General features: G+C 41.8%; 1 protein-coding gene across 1 annotated transcript in view; it reads left to right on the plus strand.

The window, feature by feature from the left end:
• gatad2b (GATA zinc finger domain containing 2B) overlaps positions 1–16,435 on the plus strand; it is a 34,017-nt gene that overhangs the window by 13,422 nt on the left and 4,160 nt on the right. The window contains exons 2-10 of the mRNA XM_056741324.1: positions 11,044–11,403; positions 11,623–11,752; positions 11,836–11,967; positions 13,949–14,077; positions 14,523–14,693; positions 14,782–15,139; positions 15,574–15,776; positions 15,903–16,013; positions 16,131–16,329. Coding sequence (XP_056597302.1) covers positions 11,045–11,403; positions 11,623–11,752; positions 11,836–11,967; positions 13,949–14,077; positions 14,523–14,693; positions 14,782–15,139; positions 15,574–15,776; positions 15,903–16,013; positions 16,131–16,329 — 1,792 coding nt within the window. The 5' untranslated portion in view covers position 11,044. The remainder of the gene's footprint in view (positions 1–11,043; positions 11,404–11,622; positions 11,753–11,835; positions 11,968–13,948; positions 14,078–14,522; positions 14,694–14,781; positions 15,140–15,573; positions 15,777–15,902; positions 16,014–16,130; positions 16,330–16,435) is intronic.

The raw sequence follows: 16,435 nt of genomic DNA on the forward strand, positions 1-16,435 counted from the left end.
GTCCTCTCTTCTAAAACATCTTTTCTCACTGTGTACCAGTGTGAAAAGGAAGCAGCCTTTAGCATAGATTTAAGTGTTTGTAGAGAAAATGTGTTGAAATACAGCATGTTTTAGGTCAAGAGTTTACTCTGCTTTTGTCGGTACTTTGTCAGTATCACACGTTTTTGTTCATGCATATAACTGATTTTTATATTCAGGGGCCTTATGGGATAGCAAAGCACCCATTGGTCGCATACAAAACATCAACAGACACTTGCTTGTTGTCGTGACCGTAGCAAATGTAAAGCTATGATATATTTTTTAGGTTCACTTTGTTTTACGGAAATTCATCTATTAATGGCTTTAAAATTGTCAATATTTTGATACAAAGTATCATCAAGAAAATATTACATGATTTCCCTTTCAAAATCTCAGGTTATTATAAGAAACCCTTTATTATATTTAAAGACCAATGCTCTCTCACCTGTAGTTCAGAATAATTACAGAATAAAATGAATCCTTTCCTCATTGTAGCTGAGGATGAGTAGTATAAATTCTACAAATTCTTTGAGGAACATTAGGTAAATTATTCTGTTTCACATGCCATGTACCATTTTGTTATGTTAACGCCCTAAATCAGTTTTTGTAGAAAATATTTTGGGACTTAAAGGAACAGTTCACCCAAAATGAAAATTATGTCATCATTTACTGACTCTTGATTTGTTCCAAATGTATATAGTTCTTTGTTCTGATGAACACAGAGAAATATATTTAAAAAGGATTCTTGTAACCAAACTGTTCTTGGCCACCATTGACTACCATAGTAGGAAAAATTGATTTATTAATTTTGACACAAAAAATATATTTGGAATAATGTAGGAAAGCAAACAGTTCTGGGGCACTTTTGACCAGAATTGTATTTTTTTTCCACTATGGTAGTCAATAACTGTTTGGTTACAAGCATTTTTCCAAATATCTTACCTCCAAATAATTTGATACAGATTTGGAACAATTTGAGGGTGAATAAATGATAAGAGAAATTTTATGTGAAGTGTCCTTTTAAGTTTCTGAAGTAAATGTTCAGTCCAGACGAGAAGTACCTGGAAAAGCTTAACACCACTCTCTACTTCAACCCAGCAGAAAGCTTCCTTTGTTTCGTAAGTCCATGTTTTGTGAAGTGATTTGATTCATGTTCTTGTGGGGTTTAGGGAGCTGTTATGTTGACATCTTTCACACGTTTAAGCCCAAGTGTTCTGCCAGTCCATATTGATCAGGGGACTTACTCAGTTGGAAGACTAATTTGAAAACAGAAAAGTGACAAGTAACTGTTGTGAACTAGTTAGCCCCTAAAGCGTGTGCTTGGTCCGGAGCGCATGCTTTTGATCGAATGTGCTGGGTTTGTTCATTTCAATCTTTGGCACCACCTCACTCAGCCTTTTTTTATTCAACAAAACCCATTCTCAAATTCTCAGGTGGCGAGTAGCAGAGCAAAGATCGTGTAAAGCGGGGCAGGTCTTGACCAAACAGGTGTTGTCACCTGCTCTGCGTCTCCACTGGAGAAGAAGCTCTGGTATGAGTTCATGAGGCCTGGGTCTGCTTGTTCAAGTCATATTTTTGCTTTACGCACCCTGGGGGAGGTCACACTCTCACTGGTGCTTTGTCGCTTGTGAAAGCGAGTTCACAGAGTGGCAGCCAGCTGCTGAGGAGCTGAAGATAAACCTCCTAATGGCAAATGGAGGGTCGTCACCTTGTTGACATTTCGTTCTACGCTGTGCCAGAAGGGCATGGGTTCACGGCAGTTTGGGAACCGGGAATCCGCGCCCTCCGTATCAAGCTAATAAAATCGTTTGTAAATGTTTTAAACTGGCTTGGCAGCAAACGTGGTCACTGCATGGTCACATTGAGAGCGAGTCCAGCCAAGTTTTTAACCAATTAGCATTATAGTTATCATTGCCTGATTTACTGCAGATATTACAGCGTCGGTTTTGTTATTCTAATATTCTTTACGTTCAATTTGGGGTAAGAGGAAGTTCAAATCTATGTTAGATTTCATATTGAAACTGCCCTATTTTTGACATATAAGCCCTGTACTCACTGCATGAAAATAAGGGGGATGTTTGTTATTCTTACAAAGTGTTTACCGCAGGACAGAGTTCTGACAATATAAATATTAAACTCAAACCCCCTCTTCACAGATGACAAAATCTTTTGGTCCCATTCTGCTCCAAGGTCAACAGAAGTGTACCTAAGGACAGATATAAGAAGGTGTTTCGGAATTGAGGGGTCACTTGCACTTTTTGAGCCTTTAAAGGGATAGTTCACACAAAAATGAAAATTGTGTTATTTACTCACCCTCTTGTCATTTCAAACCTTGACTTTCTTTCTTTTGCAGAACACAAAAGAAGATATTTTGAAGAATGTTGGTAACTGAACAATGGCTGTACCTGGTCACTTCTATTTTATGGACACAAAACCAATGTAAGTGAATGAGTAACGCCGTTGTTCGGTTACCGACATTCTTCAAAATAGCTTCTTTTGTGTTCTGCAGTAAGTTGTACAGGTTTGATATGATAAAAAGGTGAGTAAACGACAGAAATTTTGTTTTTGGGTGAACTATCACTTTATCATTGACTTGCAGGAACAAAGCGGATAGAAGGCATTCAGTTTTGCTAAGAGTTTACGACGATGTCAGCGATACTTTGTCAAATCACTTGGAGCCATTGAGAGCGAGAGTTCCGCCAACGGAAGTCCAAAATGCAGGTGTGTCACGTGATTCATGGAGCCTTCAGATAGTTCCAGGAAGTTATGTTTTCACTCCAAATGCTTTATTTTTTCATTTTTTTTATTCATAAACTGGCTTTCGTCTTTAAATGGGTTAGAAGTTTACCTCAGTTGGTCTGTTTAGTCGCAGCTCCATGCATTACTAGTAACGTCTGGGAACTATTGAAACTGTGCAAAAACTGTTCCATTTGAGTCAACGGAGAAGACAAGACTCTCTCTATCAATGGCTCTGAAATCACTTGACCACTGGATCACTGAAAAAAGTGTAACTTTGTCAGTAACCAGATGGGATCTGACTGGTGCTCTCCTGTGACGTTTCCTGTTAACTATTTGAGAATAGGTTTGTCAGTATGGAAATTGTAATGTTTCTATGAACTTTCTATGAACTTTTTTATATGAGAGACGTGTATAAAATTTGATTGTCCGAGTCTGAATGAGTTTAACCAATGCATCAAATTAAAATATTATAGCTTTGTTTTGATAGAGAAAACATTCGATCTTGAATCCAGACATCAGCCGTTGCTGGCTTGTCACATGCGTTTATGTAGCTCACCCCGTGTGACCCTATACCAAGCTTGCATTCTTCAGACTTAACTAGGTTACTGCGTCACCGCTTGCCATTTACTATGAATTGACCTCCTTACGTTAAAGAGAGTAAGAACAGCCTCCAAGTAATCTGCTTCCGAGACCGAAGGTTTAATGGGCAATGGTGTTTCGCCCATTTCATGTATGTATTCATCCGGGTGGGCGCGCGTACACCTTCGCTATGGCGTAGCCGCCATTTTGAGGTCTCCTTGCACGGCATCAGATGCTTCGAACAGGAAAGGCTTAATCTAGCCAATTGAGCGGGTGGTTGATCAGAGGGGCTGCATGAGAACAGGCAGATTTGGGAGATGGGCCAGACTCTGAAGATGGGGGAGGGTGTATGGTTTGGCAGAGCGAAGATGGGTGCAAACCCCTGCTTTTTGACGATAAGTGATGTGCCTCGGGATGAATCGGGGGGCGAACGTGGAAAATTAAGAGGATACGTCGCTTCTCTGGCGTGAAGGAATTTATCTGAGCGTTCCGTGGCGTTGATGTGTGCTTGTAAAACAAGGCACCTTTTACCTTCTGCGGGCAGGGGATGCGATGCCACCGGCGCATTGGTCTGAGAGGTGGGGCGGCAGGTTACGTCAGCCAAATGAATTGTCATGATGCAGATCATGCGTGAAATGAGCTGCGGATTCCATTGTGCGGTTGCAAACGAACGAGTTATCAACACTTTCCGTTTGCTGGTGTTTTTTAATGTGCTTTAGTAATCGGGGGTGGTTTTTGTTGGGGAGCAAGGGTCTTTTAATGCATGTGTGTACAGGTTAAGGCGTTGTTTGGAGTGTGATGGTGTTTGCAGTGGGGGCAAAAGGAGGAGGACATTTTTGTGCTTGCAGTGATCTGATCGACAGGCAGCAGTGGCGTGTGCATAAAGAAAATGGTGTGCCGGTGGGGGGATGGGCAGAGGGGAATTAAGGGTTGGCATTATGACAGGGTAGCGTGTCAGGAGAGCGCTGCTGTCTTTTTTCTCCCATTTCATTTTCTTTTTAATCTTGCTCTCGTCTTCATCTTCCGTCCACTTTAACACCCAACTCTGACCCTCGGCACGGTGATGAAGATCACATGCATTGTGTACGTTACCAAAAAGATAAAAAAAGTAGTTTGTGGTCGTCAGTACCTTTAAGGGGCCTCCAGAAAGTGAGCGTGTGTGTTTATTTTTACAACGCAGGGAGGAAAAAAGGAATACTTTTTTTTGGAAGGGGGGGAGGGGTGCAGAGCAAGAAGGGAGGGGTCAGTTTTTGCTCGGCTTTGTGGTGTGTGTGGCACAGCTGTATTAGAAGGGCACAAAGTGAGTCTTGTGTCGGTATGGCCCCTGAAACCACACACAGATTGTTCTTCTTTCCTGCCGCTCTTTTAGGCCCGTTCCCTACGTAGTGAAAATACTCGTAAGTAGTTTTGGACAATACGCAAAGAATCGATAGTGCTGTATGATGCAAGACAGAACAGCGATTTATACAAATTAATGACGATTGTACTTTATTATTGTTGAAAAGTGTTTTTTTGGAGGGGGGCGTCCCGGGTTTGATCTGGTGGATGATCTTGGTGATATCTACCCTCCGTGGATCTCTCCACTCTCACACACACCATTTTGGTTTTCTTGCTATCTCTAGGTTGCTTTTTCTCTCTCTTTTCTTTTCATCTCCGAGCTGCTGCTGCGTTGGCTGGCGTAGTGCCCAAAGCAGTGAGTGTGTCGTGGAGTGCGCGTGTGCAGGTTTCTGGCGAGGAGGGAGGGGGGTGACCGGGGTGTGTGCGTCGATATGCAAAAGGGGGGGTTGGATAAAGAAGGGGTGGGCCGAGTAAAGAGTCTGGTTTTGTAGCAGCTGACTGAAACAGTCATTATATTATGTAAAGGGGGACGGGGGGTGATGGTGTAGGGGGGTCAGGCTGACGCGCACTACTTGGACAATCTGATTGGTTGGCTGGTGCCATTGTTGGTTGTGTGTATGCTTGTGTGTTCATGGCTCATGCACTCGTTCGTTCTTCCTTTCTACTGTCTCAGTCACTTGCTTTTTCTCGCTCGCTCCTAAACCTTTCTAAACCCCCCCTTTCTTTCTAATGCACTAATTCACGCTTTCGTGCAGGGTGGGTGGTTTGTTGTAAGGCTGGGTGAGAAAGGTAACAAAAAATCTTGTTTTCCTTGTGGTGAGATTCAGTCTGTTTTTGGTGATTGTTTTTAATCAGAGGATCCGGCATTTCAACCGAAGAGATGTTGTTGCCAAATAGATTTCTAATGTAGGCACTAAAACGCAATGAAAATGTAGGTACAGGAATCGAGGCACATTTTAATCACGGTCTTTAAATCAAAAGGAAAATATTTCATTTATTTAAATGCATCAATATGAGGCTTAACAAACACGTTTTTTGCCTTCATATATATTTATAGGAAAACATTAGTTCAGAGTGGAAGAGATAGTTCACCCTAATATGAAAATGCTGTCATTATTTTCTCACCACCTTGTCATTTCCAACCTGTATGACTTTCTTTCTTCTGCAGAACAGAAGAAGATATTTTGAAGAATGTTGGTAACCTAGCAACTGTGTTACCCATTGACTTGCATTGGTTTTGTGTCTGTGCAATAAAAGGGAATTGGGGACCACTGTTGTTCAGTTACCAACATTCTTCAAAATATCTTCTTCTGTTCAGTAGAAGATAGAAAGTCATACAGGTTTGGCATTACAAGAGGGTAAGTAAATTAAAGAAGTTTCTTTTTTGGGTGAACTGTTCTTTTAATTCAATTCAATAGACGTTTTAAAGAAATAAGTTGCACTTCATTTTTGACGACTTATATCCTTCATGCTGCTGCGTCAAAAGGCACTCTTTAGCAAACTTAGTGTCGCAAAAGCTTCTAAAATCATGAAATGTACAATTTTATATTGCCATAAAAATCATTGTGAATATTCTATGTATTCACAGTTAGAGTAATGGCACCACATTATGTTTTACAATTTCATGTCCTTCAGTTCATTCTCAAAGCTTCAGTCACTGTTCTCTGACTAAATAGTGCTCTCAGGATAGTGCTCTCCAGATAGTGCTTCAACCGGATTCAAAGAGTTTTCCAAGAGATACAACCAGATGTTTTGCGTTCGTAAAACCGAGGTGGCTCTCATAAATTAAACATCGCGGTAGAACTATATGGCACAGGAGAGATTAAATTATGTCGGAGGATAGTTACGTGTAAATGAGAGCGAATGATGACATGAGAAATAATGGGATGATAAAGAGATGAAGTCATCAGGGGACCAATTACAGCTCAATTTAATTCGTAATTGGGGATGTCCCTACGATAAGGCATTTTAAGACCAGTCAGTTGTGGGTCTCGGGAGCTTAATTGGGTTTAAGAATAACTACAGTGCTATGTGTTTCATATCAACTTCATGTGAAAATGCCTGGAAGATCGCTTGCTGTGAAAATGTCATACCGAGATGATGCTGCAGTTTACGTTTGGAACTATGATTGTGATGAATATTGAAAGAGATTTCGGTACTGACAGAAATGAGTCTTGGTAGATGACTAATATAAGGACTGTTAACATGTTCTCAAATATATCTCTACATTAGAGAAGTCTAAAGGTGGCGATTGTGACATCTCCTTTGTCCTGGGTCACTGAAGTATTACTGAAACCAGAAATGTGGTTACCGGTTGTGTCACCTGTCCAGTTTGTCAATACTGTTATCTCACCCACAAGCTTTCTCTCGCTCTCTCTCTCACACACACACACACGTACTTGTAAAGCCTTTTCTCTTAATATCGTGGCTCAGCGAGGTCACAATGGCTGCCCCACCATATACAGTACCAATCGTGATAAGTCCTGTCTTCCAGAGGAAAGGATGAAAAGGGTTCAGCTACTCAGGAGCTGGAACTAATATTAATAAGAGCTTAAAATGCTTCACATTAAAAAAAAAACGTTTGTATCAGGAATCTTGAAATGGTGTCATGTTCACATCAACAAGAGCATCAGTTGGTTCGTGAGACATCTAAATTGTTTTCCCATTTCTCTGTTTGTACCGCTGCAGTCGTCAATGTGGTATATTAGTGGGTAGGGTGGTACCATGCTGCTTTTCTCCTGACTGATATGCGTGTCCACTCACACCTTTGATCCCAGCTGCTGTCCGGTGCATCATATTAAACACAAAATCCCTTGGTTGAAGATAGACTGAAATCAAAGCCAAGACCTCCTATGGCAACTGTTTGAATTCTGCATGACCTCAAAGAGCGAGGGGAGCACAGAGGTGTCAGAGATGAACCATGAATGTTCTTTCTTTGAAAATTAAGGGATTCAGCGTTTATTTTGTCTGCTTCAGATGAAGCTCATAAAGGCTGTAAAATGCGATGACTTGGCAAGTGTTAATTTTGGATACTGTGTATAGTGAAGAGAACCGGGAAGCAATGAATGAAAGTAATATCAGTTTTTTTTTTAATAATCTGTAGTGTTTTTTTATATTTCATATGAAGTTGACTTTCGCTGATGAAAGTGATTTCATATCAAAGATATACAAACTGTCCTTAACAGAAACATATCTGAGTATCAGACATCTCGCATGTGACAATTTGTAAAAAGACATTAAATTGAACTTTTTTGGAGCGAAATCTGAATTTTTTTTTGGGCGCCCCCGGAGTGATGCACATCTGCGCTGTTTGTCACAAGTGCACAGGGAAAGAAAAATTAAATGATTACCAATTCATGAGCTCAAATATTCAATTTTCACAAGCTCAAAGATGTTTTTTTAATATAAATAATGCTATTTCGTGACATTGACTTACAAAAATTGTGACATTTTTGACATTATAAACGTTATGAGAGGTCAGAAGTTTAGTTCACAGGGCCTAATGCGAGCTCAGCACATTTAAGAGGTTGGAATGGATACAGAGGTTGCAGATTGGGAGAGAGGTTTCGCAGTAACGTCATGAGGGTGTGAACTGTTCGTCTGAGAGGCTTAATGGACATCATCAAAATATTTGATGAAAATGATGCTGTTTCAGTTTTTACGATTCACTTACCATTTCAAGTTGAGGCAGAAAAAAGAAAGATCCAATTATAGATCCATAGGGGGAAAGTATCCTTACAGATATTTATGAAAAACTGTGATAATTCTTAATGCCTACGGTAACTGTTATTGTTTTTATTTGCCTAGATTTGTGAAACAAAAGTGAACTTGCGCACCGGCAGGACCGTGTGTCTGTGTGTGTTATGTAGACAAGGACTGGACAGCACCTGATAATGTTCTACCTTTAGACTGGAGCCATGCGCGGAATACAAATGCATCAGACACATAAAGAGGTTCAATCACAAACAATAGCCTGCATAGAGTCCGCACATTCACTGTCCAGACACTCCCTGTGTGTGTGTGTGTGTGTGTGTGTGTGTGTGTGAGAGAGAGAGAGAGTGTGGGAGGGGGGAGAGCCTTTCTCTCCCCTCTGGGCATGAAGGGTCCGCCCAAGCGTGCCTAACTAATAAAGACGAGCAAACTCGCACATGATCATTTAGATCTGTTGTACGTGACACATGCTCAGAGCTCAGCAGACCCTTGTGTGTACACACAATCAGATTTTCATTTAAGCATGTGTGACCTCTTCAGTCCACACATTAGCTTCACATGCTATTGTATACACACACACACACATGTACAGGGTGACTCATTCGGGTTGTACGTTGGTTCTTGGAATCGTGTGTTGTGCTTTTGTCCGGAGGGGAGATGAAGTTATTGGTTGACTGTGAGAATGCAGCAGTAAGGATTGGCTCATCGGGATTTTCGGTACAAGAATTTCAATGTTGGTCTGCATACACGTGTATGGACATCTACCTATCCTCGCAAATTTGAGGTTGCATGTTGAATATAACGTTATAAGCTTTAATAATGATTTAGGAGACACATGTTCTTTGTGTGGTGAGCAGTGTCTCTTGGGGTTTACCGTCTTTGAATGAGACAGTGCTTTTTATCAGTCTGCTGCGCTACACTTTCTTCTCACTGTCTCCTAGAACAGACTTGCTTTGTTTCCTAAATTAAAATTGACACTGGAGCGGTGGCCCAGTGGTTAACACATATGCTCCGACAATGCCTTGTGATGAGTTTTAATACGGCTCACGTCATTCTCCTAAAACTGTGCGTCCCTTAATTTAAAAGCGAATAGATGAGGTACAGAAGTGAACATGCAACATCACCGTGTTGTTTTCATGTCTTGAGTATCGAGAACAGTTTTTATCATTCAATGAAGAGCTATTCAATATAGATGAAAAATGTGATGACTTGCACAATGATGCAATACATAATATGATATATGATAAAGTTTGTAATTAGATTTAAATTAAAATGTTACTGAAAATCCTATAACAACATACATGCTTCACATTTTTTTCTGGGAATAGAAAAACATCTCATTCACTCTATCGCCAGTCTCTTTGCTATTTGCATTGACCTAAAACTGATTATACATAACAGCTAAAATCATTCAGTTATTACAAACCATTGCAATATTCATATTTGTAATATATCAATCGTGCAGCCCTAATCCAAAGTAAATCAATCGGGTATTTTTTCCATGTTATTTGTAGTTTTGATCTTCACACCAGACGTGACACATTTCCGCAACATTTTTTCTCAAGCCAAAACATTTCTTATGTAGGATCCATTGCAGCTTGCTACTCATCACCTGCGTGGCTGGTTAGGACCAAAACTATAAATAACATGAAAAAGATACTTTTTCGAATATGTTGCATCCTGTCCAGATATTTAATTAAAGGTTGACGTGTCAACGCATTGTTCCAGGCCGAAATATGCAGCTTTCAGTAGTTTAGTTAACTGATTCTGGTTGGATCCCAGGATATTTTAGTGTGTGAAATGCACAGACATTGGTAAGGGGGTGTCTGGTGTCAGTTAATGGGCGGCGAGTGACATTTGGAGGGGGGTGTTGGGAACTCTCTGCAGCTGAATGCGAGAGGGATACCCCCTCTCTACTGGCAGCCCAAGCAAATTTCCTTAGTCTAACCATGAATGTTACACTGATTTGTATGTAATGATTATGTAATTTATCAATTAAGGCAGGGAGAGGACTTGCTGCTTGAGGACTATAGTCCACGGCCCCAGCACAAGGCTGACTAATGGCTCTGTTAAGTCTGTGGGTGTGTGAGAAGGAGTCATTGTAGACCTCTCTCTCGCTCTCTCTGTATAGTTCTTTTAGAGTAAAATGGAGTGATTTACATTGGTCTCGAGCTTAGAGATGTCCTCATCCTCTGAATGATCCTCCGAATGAAAATTCAAATGATTCTGTCTTTGATTCTGGTTACATTTAAAGGTTAAAATCAGTTGAGGTTTTTTGTGCTTTTATTATGAATAAAATGATGTGCTTATTCTTAATGATAGCTATAGACTTGTGTGATCCGAAACAGTCTCTCACTTCCATGAAAACCAATCTGGGATTTCTGACACCATTGTGCACTTCGGGACCTCTCTAGAATCTATCGACTCTAGTCTCTGCTCCTGCTATTGGCTATTTTAAAAGAGCAAGTTCCACTCAATATGTCCTCCTGTAATTTCCCGTTTCAGAGGAAATGACCACGGTGTATCAAAAAAGCTGCAGATTTCGAAGCACTTCAGTTGGTCTTTAACAATTTAAATGACTGTTCAGTGTTTAAAATGTAATTCGTAACTGCCTATTTAAATCAAATAAGTTGACGTGATCTTGCTTCTTTTTTACAGGATGGAGCGGATGTCTGAGGAGGCGTTGAGGCTGAACCTGCTGAAGCGGGGTCTGGAGGCGCCTGATGAGCGGGACGAGGCCATTGCCAAGCGCCTAAAGATGGAGGGTCACGAGGCCATGGAGAGGCTGAAGATGCTTGCCCTGCTCAAACGCAAGGATCTGGCTGCCTTAGAGGGGGCGGCGGTGGCAGCGGCCATGGCGGAGGGCAAAGGCCCTGGAGGCAGTCAGGGGCTTATGGGAGCTGTGGCCTATGAGGAGAAAATGAACGGAAGCTTGAGAGTGGGTGGCCACGGTGGCCCGAGTAAAAATGGGAAGGAAAACATAGTGGATGAACCAGTGGACATGAGTGCTAGAAGAAGGTGAGAGAAAGAGGGAAACGACAAACCTTGATGTTAAATGTTTGTGTGGTTAGAGCATGGCACTACTAGCAATACCAGAGTCGTGGGTTTGATCCCAGGGTTTGCTCATACTTAACATCAAAATGTGTAGTTTAATGCAATGTAAGTCGCTTTGGATAAAAGCGTCTGCCAATGCATTAATGTAAATGTAAATGTGATACTGATTGTGCTGGTCTTCAGTGACGTGGTTCGAGAGAGACGCACTCCATCGCCAGACGTAATCATTTTATCAGACAACGAGGCGTCCAGCCCCAGGAGCACGCCACACCCCGAGGAAAAACGGCATCACGCCAACCTGGAGATGTTCAAGGTACACCTTTCCCAGAGTTCAGATCTTGAATTCACCTTTGACCTCTAAACACGAGTCAGTAATTCTGTGTTTATGTTCTTCAGGGGAAGACCGGCGAGGAACGGCAGCAGATGATCAAAGCTCTCCGAGAAGAGCTCAGGTTGGAGGAGGCCAAGCTGGTCCTTCTCAAGAAACTAAGACAGAGCCAGATGCAGAAAGAGAATGTGGTGCAGAAGGTCAGAGCCATGCTCTTTCGCCCTTTTTTGCTACATACAGTGCCAGCTGGTTTAGCAACTCGGCTGGCGACTTTTTGCTCTGTATAAAACGGTTCATACAGGAATGATCTACCTCTTCCCCATCAAATCCAGACTAGACTGGACATGACTTTAGTAGAACACAAAATGAGAAATTGTTTTTCATGTTTTTACCTTTTGATTGACATCGTTGATGGGTTGCCCCATCTGCTATTGGTTGGTTAAACAGATAGTCCTGCTCCAAACAGTGATAACACGTTTCCGGGAAATCACCCTATTGATTGGCTTGTGGTTATTTTTACATATTTTCATTACCTTTTTCAAAAGAAAAAAAGACACACTAAAGCTAAAAGCTAAAGCAACCACACATTTCATGATCCTGTTCCACGAGTGAGTCATCTTTAGTAATTACAGTTTTGGATATGTCGTGCAGTTTCTTCTCTAAATCTGGCTCAGTTGCAACGCCACATCCACACTGCAGTTTCTTTGTACAGCACGTTCACCTTCACTGTTTTAGCACCATGCAAAATAACCTCCTCTGTCCAGCTGAGTGTTATATTAATGCCAGGAAAAACTGTTGAGGTATATCATTCTATTGTTTGAAAGACCATAAGTTGCGAGAGGGGGTGAAATAGGGTAACGGAGCGAGATGAAAAGGATGTAACCTCACGGATATGTATAGCAGCTCTGTGTGATGTTCGCCCGTATACTGTGGTGTTGAGATGTTTTGTCTCTGGGTCTCATCTCAGCATCTCTCCACATACAGCAACAGCCCATAAACACTCACTCGTGTCTGACGTTGAAGTGCTACAACCCACTCAGAATGTGTGATGTTTGTTTGCACTCCAACTGGAGGATGAAAATTGTTGAATCGACTTAGATGTGAGGGTGAAACACTAACAAATAAGTCCTTAAATGTACCATGGCTTTACCGTGTTATCACTTTTTAGTGATAACTAAAATGATGTCATTATTATTTTATTACATATTTTTAGATTGGAGTTTTGGAAAGGCATCATAGTACATCATATTAATACATGAAAATTATTTCAATTTTTAGTTTACACCACAATAATAATACAGTTATAGTTAGATTCACATTTTTTTGCTGAATAAAACATTGACGGCCAATCAAAAACCATTTCAATTGAAGGACCTGCGCATTTGAAATGTAGAGGTACAGTGTAGAAAACATAAGCCGCTGGTGTGGAAGCCGATTTAGTCATTTGTTAACTTTTTAACATTCATTCTTTGTGAACAGGCCTTAAAGGGACAGCTCACCCAAAAATAAAAATTGTCATAATTTTCTCCCCTTCGAGTTGTTCCAAAGATATTTGGAAGAATGCTTTATACCAAACAGTTCTGGGCAACAATTGACTACCAGAGTTGGAAAATTTTCAATGGTAGTCGGACGTGCCCCAGAACCATTTACTTTTCTACATTCTTCAAAATATCATCTTTCGTGTTCAACCGAACAACAAATTTTATAAAGCCATTTTTCCTGCTACAGTTGTCAATGGTGGCCAAGAACTGTAACAAACTTGAAACAACTCGAAGATGAGTAAATGAAGACACATTTTTGGGGAGGTAAACTGTCCCTTTTAGTGTTTGCCAATCAGAACATTTGGGGGAGGCCCTTTGCCAACCTTATTGCATTTTGGGTTGGATTACCTGTTTGTCAAACTAGGACAGATGGGGAATGTTCAAGAAATCTAAATTCTAAATTACTCATACAATAATATTATTTTTTGCATTCACTCGCATTCAAATTCACAGCTTTCCATTGATGGTTCTCGATATCGCAAAATTTGTTGTTTAATATTTTTGCAGTGAAAATGTCACCTGGTCATCTCAAAGTTAGACTTCACCCAGTAAATAGTAAATTTACACTCGTAAATAGTCCACGTCAGGTTTTGACAGATGGACTTTTTGACCCTTTTTGACCTGTTGTTCCCCCTGTTAGGTCCCAGTTGTCCAGAATGCACCATCTTCGGTGCAGCCGTCACCCATGCACAGCTCTCAGGGGCTGGGCAAACTACCGGTTCGGCCAGGCATGCACTCATCTGAGCCTCAGAACCTACGCCATGCACAGGTGATTTAAATATTTTTCATGATTTGACACAAGTATGCCAAAATTAGTGTGTAGCTTTTGACCGTAATTCATAATATTCACAATAACACACCAATTACTTCTCATCAATTGTATAGGAAATTTGATTTATTAAGGTATAGCAATTAGTATTTGTTAAAAGGCATTTCCTACACGTGAATGCGTCTTCGCTGTTCTGCGTTGGATTTATTCGACAGAACATGTCTCAGCCTGCTGTGGTTGCCATGGGAGCAGCACCTTAAGCTCACCATAACAGTATAGATTGGTACCAGTTACCAGTTTTAATTACGGTCCATCTGTTGAGTACAAACAAAAGCCTTCCTGTCAACAAAGTACAATCTGAACTGTAGTGTCTGCTGACATCTAGTGGCCATACAGTGCTTTGCACATTAACATTAATCCTGGCTGAATTTATTTTTCCTTGTAGGGCCACACAGTAATCAGGTCCGCTGCCAACGCATCTTTGCCCCCCATGATGATGTCGCAGCGGGTTATTGCACCCAATCCTGCCCAGCTTCAGGGTCAGAGATTGCCCTCCAAACCTGGCATGGGCCGCTCCTCCACAGGTGGCTTGGGCAATACATTGAGCTATCAGCAGGTAAAATTATACTAAATATCTCGTAAAATATACAGTCTAGGCCAGTACATGTGGATAATGTTGGTTCTCTTTGCTTTGTGTGATGCAGGCTGCCAGCCAGCAGGTGGGGGTCTCGCAGCGTTCAGGTTCCTCGGCTATCTACATGAATCTGGCACACATGCAGGCAGCGGGAGCAGCTGGCGTGGGGGTGAACGTGAGTGGGGTGGGTGCCGTCAGCCCATCCACCTTATCCAGCGCCTCAAGCGTCGCTTCTATGAACGACCAGGCCAGCAGCCAAGCGGCAGCTAAACTGGCCTTGCGTAAGCAGCTGGAGAAGACCCTTCTGGAGATACCACCACCAAAACCGCCCGCGCCCCTGCTGCACTTCCTGCCCTCTGCTGCCAACTCTGAGTTCATCTACATGGTGGGGTTGGAGGAGGTGGTTCAGAGCGTCATTGATAGTCAGGGTAAGAGCCAGAGGAGGAAAGCACACTCACACATGTGACTGAATGGATCGTTTGAATGAAGTTTCAATTGTTTACTGTAGGTTTTGAGGATTTGGCCTAAGGAATAGAGCCAAGATATCTTATATAGCTGCTGCTACTATATATATTTTTGGTTGTGTCCATACCATGGAAGTCAATGGGGCCATGGGGCGTCATTCTTCAAAATATCTTCTTTTGTGTTTTGCGAAAGAAAGTCATGCTGGTTTAGAATGACAAGAGGATGATTAAATGCTGACAGAATTTTCATTTTTTAGTGAACTATTCTTTTTAAGGCATGAGCATTTGAATGTGAAAATGTGGTGCGGGAGCTGTGTTCACAGTGCATCTAATGTGTGAAAGATCAACTTTGCAGCTAATTGTGTCATTAAACCATCTTTCTTAATGGCATTCTTCAGGTAAAATGCGAGGGTCACTGCCACAAGTGGAGCCGTTCTTCTGTGCTCAGTGCAGGACTGACTTCACTCCACACTGGAAGCAGGAGAAGAGCGGCCGCATCCTCTGCGAGCAGTGCATGACTTCCAATCAGAAGAAGGCCCTGAAGGCCGAGCACACCAACAGGCTGAAGAATGCGTTTGTTAAAGCTCTGCAGCAAGAACAGGTCAGTCACATATAAAAAAGACATTTGGTATAGCTAACTCTTCTTAAGGGTAGTCTCACAATACTTTAACTGCTTGGATGATGTAACGTTCTAGTTTTACTCAGTTTCTGTTTTGACTCTTTGCAGGAAATCGAGCAGAGGTTGCAGCAGCAGGCTGCTTTGTCTCCCAGTTCAGCTCAGACCGTGACTAGCGTGAGCAAAGGGGAGACCTTGATCCGACACCATGCCCTCAGACAGGTGCCACTTTTACACATTCCTCGAATACAGACATGAACAGAACCACATAGAGCGGTTTGGGGTTGTGATGTAGTCACTCTGTTTAGGAGGTATAATGAAATGTATCTCTCCAATCAGACTCCCCAGCCACAGGCCTCTCTACAGCGAAGTCTGTCCAGCTCGGCACGAGGTGTCCTCTCTAACTTCGCCCAGGCGTCTCAGCTCTCTGTGGCAAGTGGCTTGCTGGGTATGACAAGCAAGCGCTGTGGAGGAAGCACCAGCAGTGGCAGCAGTCGGGGCCAGCATGACAGCCACAGGCAGATCTACAATATTCCTGGTGAGAGACGGTTTCGCTTTGTTTGAAATTTTTGTTACTTCAGTTTTACTACTTGGTTAATTTATCTGCTTTTCTTCCTCGTGTACCCGACCCCTTTTTTTGTCAC

Source organism: Triplophysa dalaica, chromosome 25 (assembly GCF_015846415.1).
Source record: "Triplophysa dalaica isolate WHDGS20190420 chromosome 25, ASM1584641v1, whole genome shotgun sequence".
In the NCBI taxonomy this organism is placed as follows: Eukaryota; Metazoa; Chordata; class Actinopteri; order Cypriniformes; family Nemacheilidae; genus Triplophysa; species Triplophysa dalaica.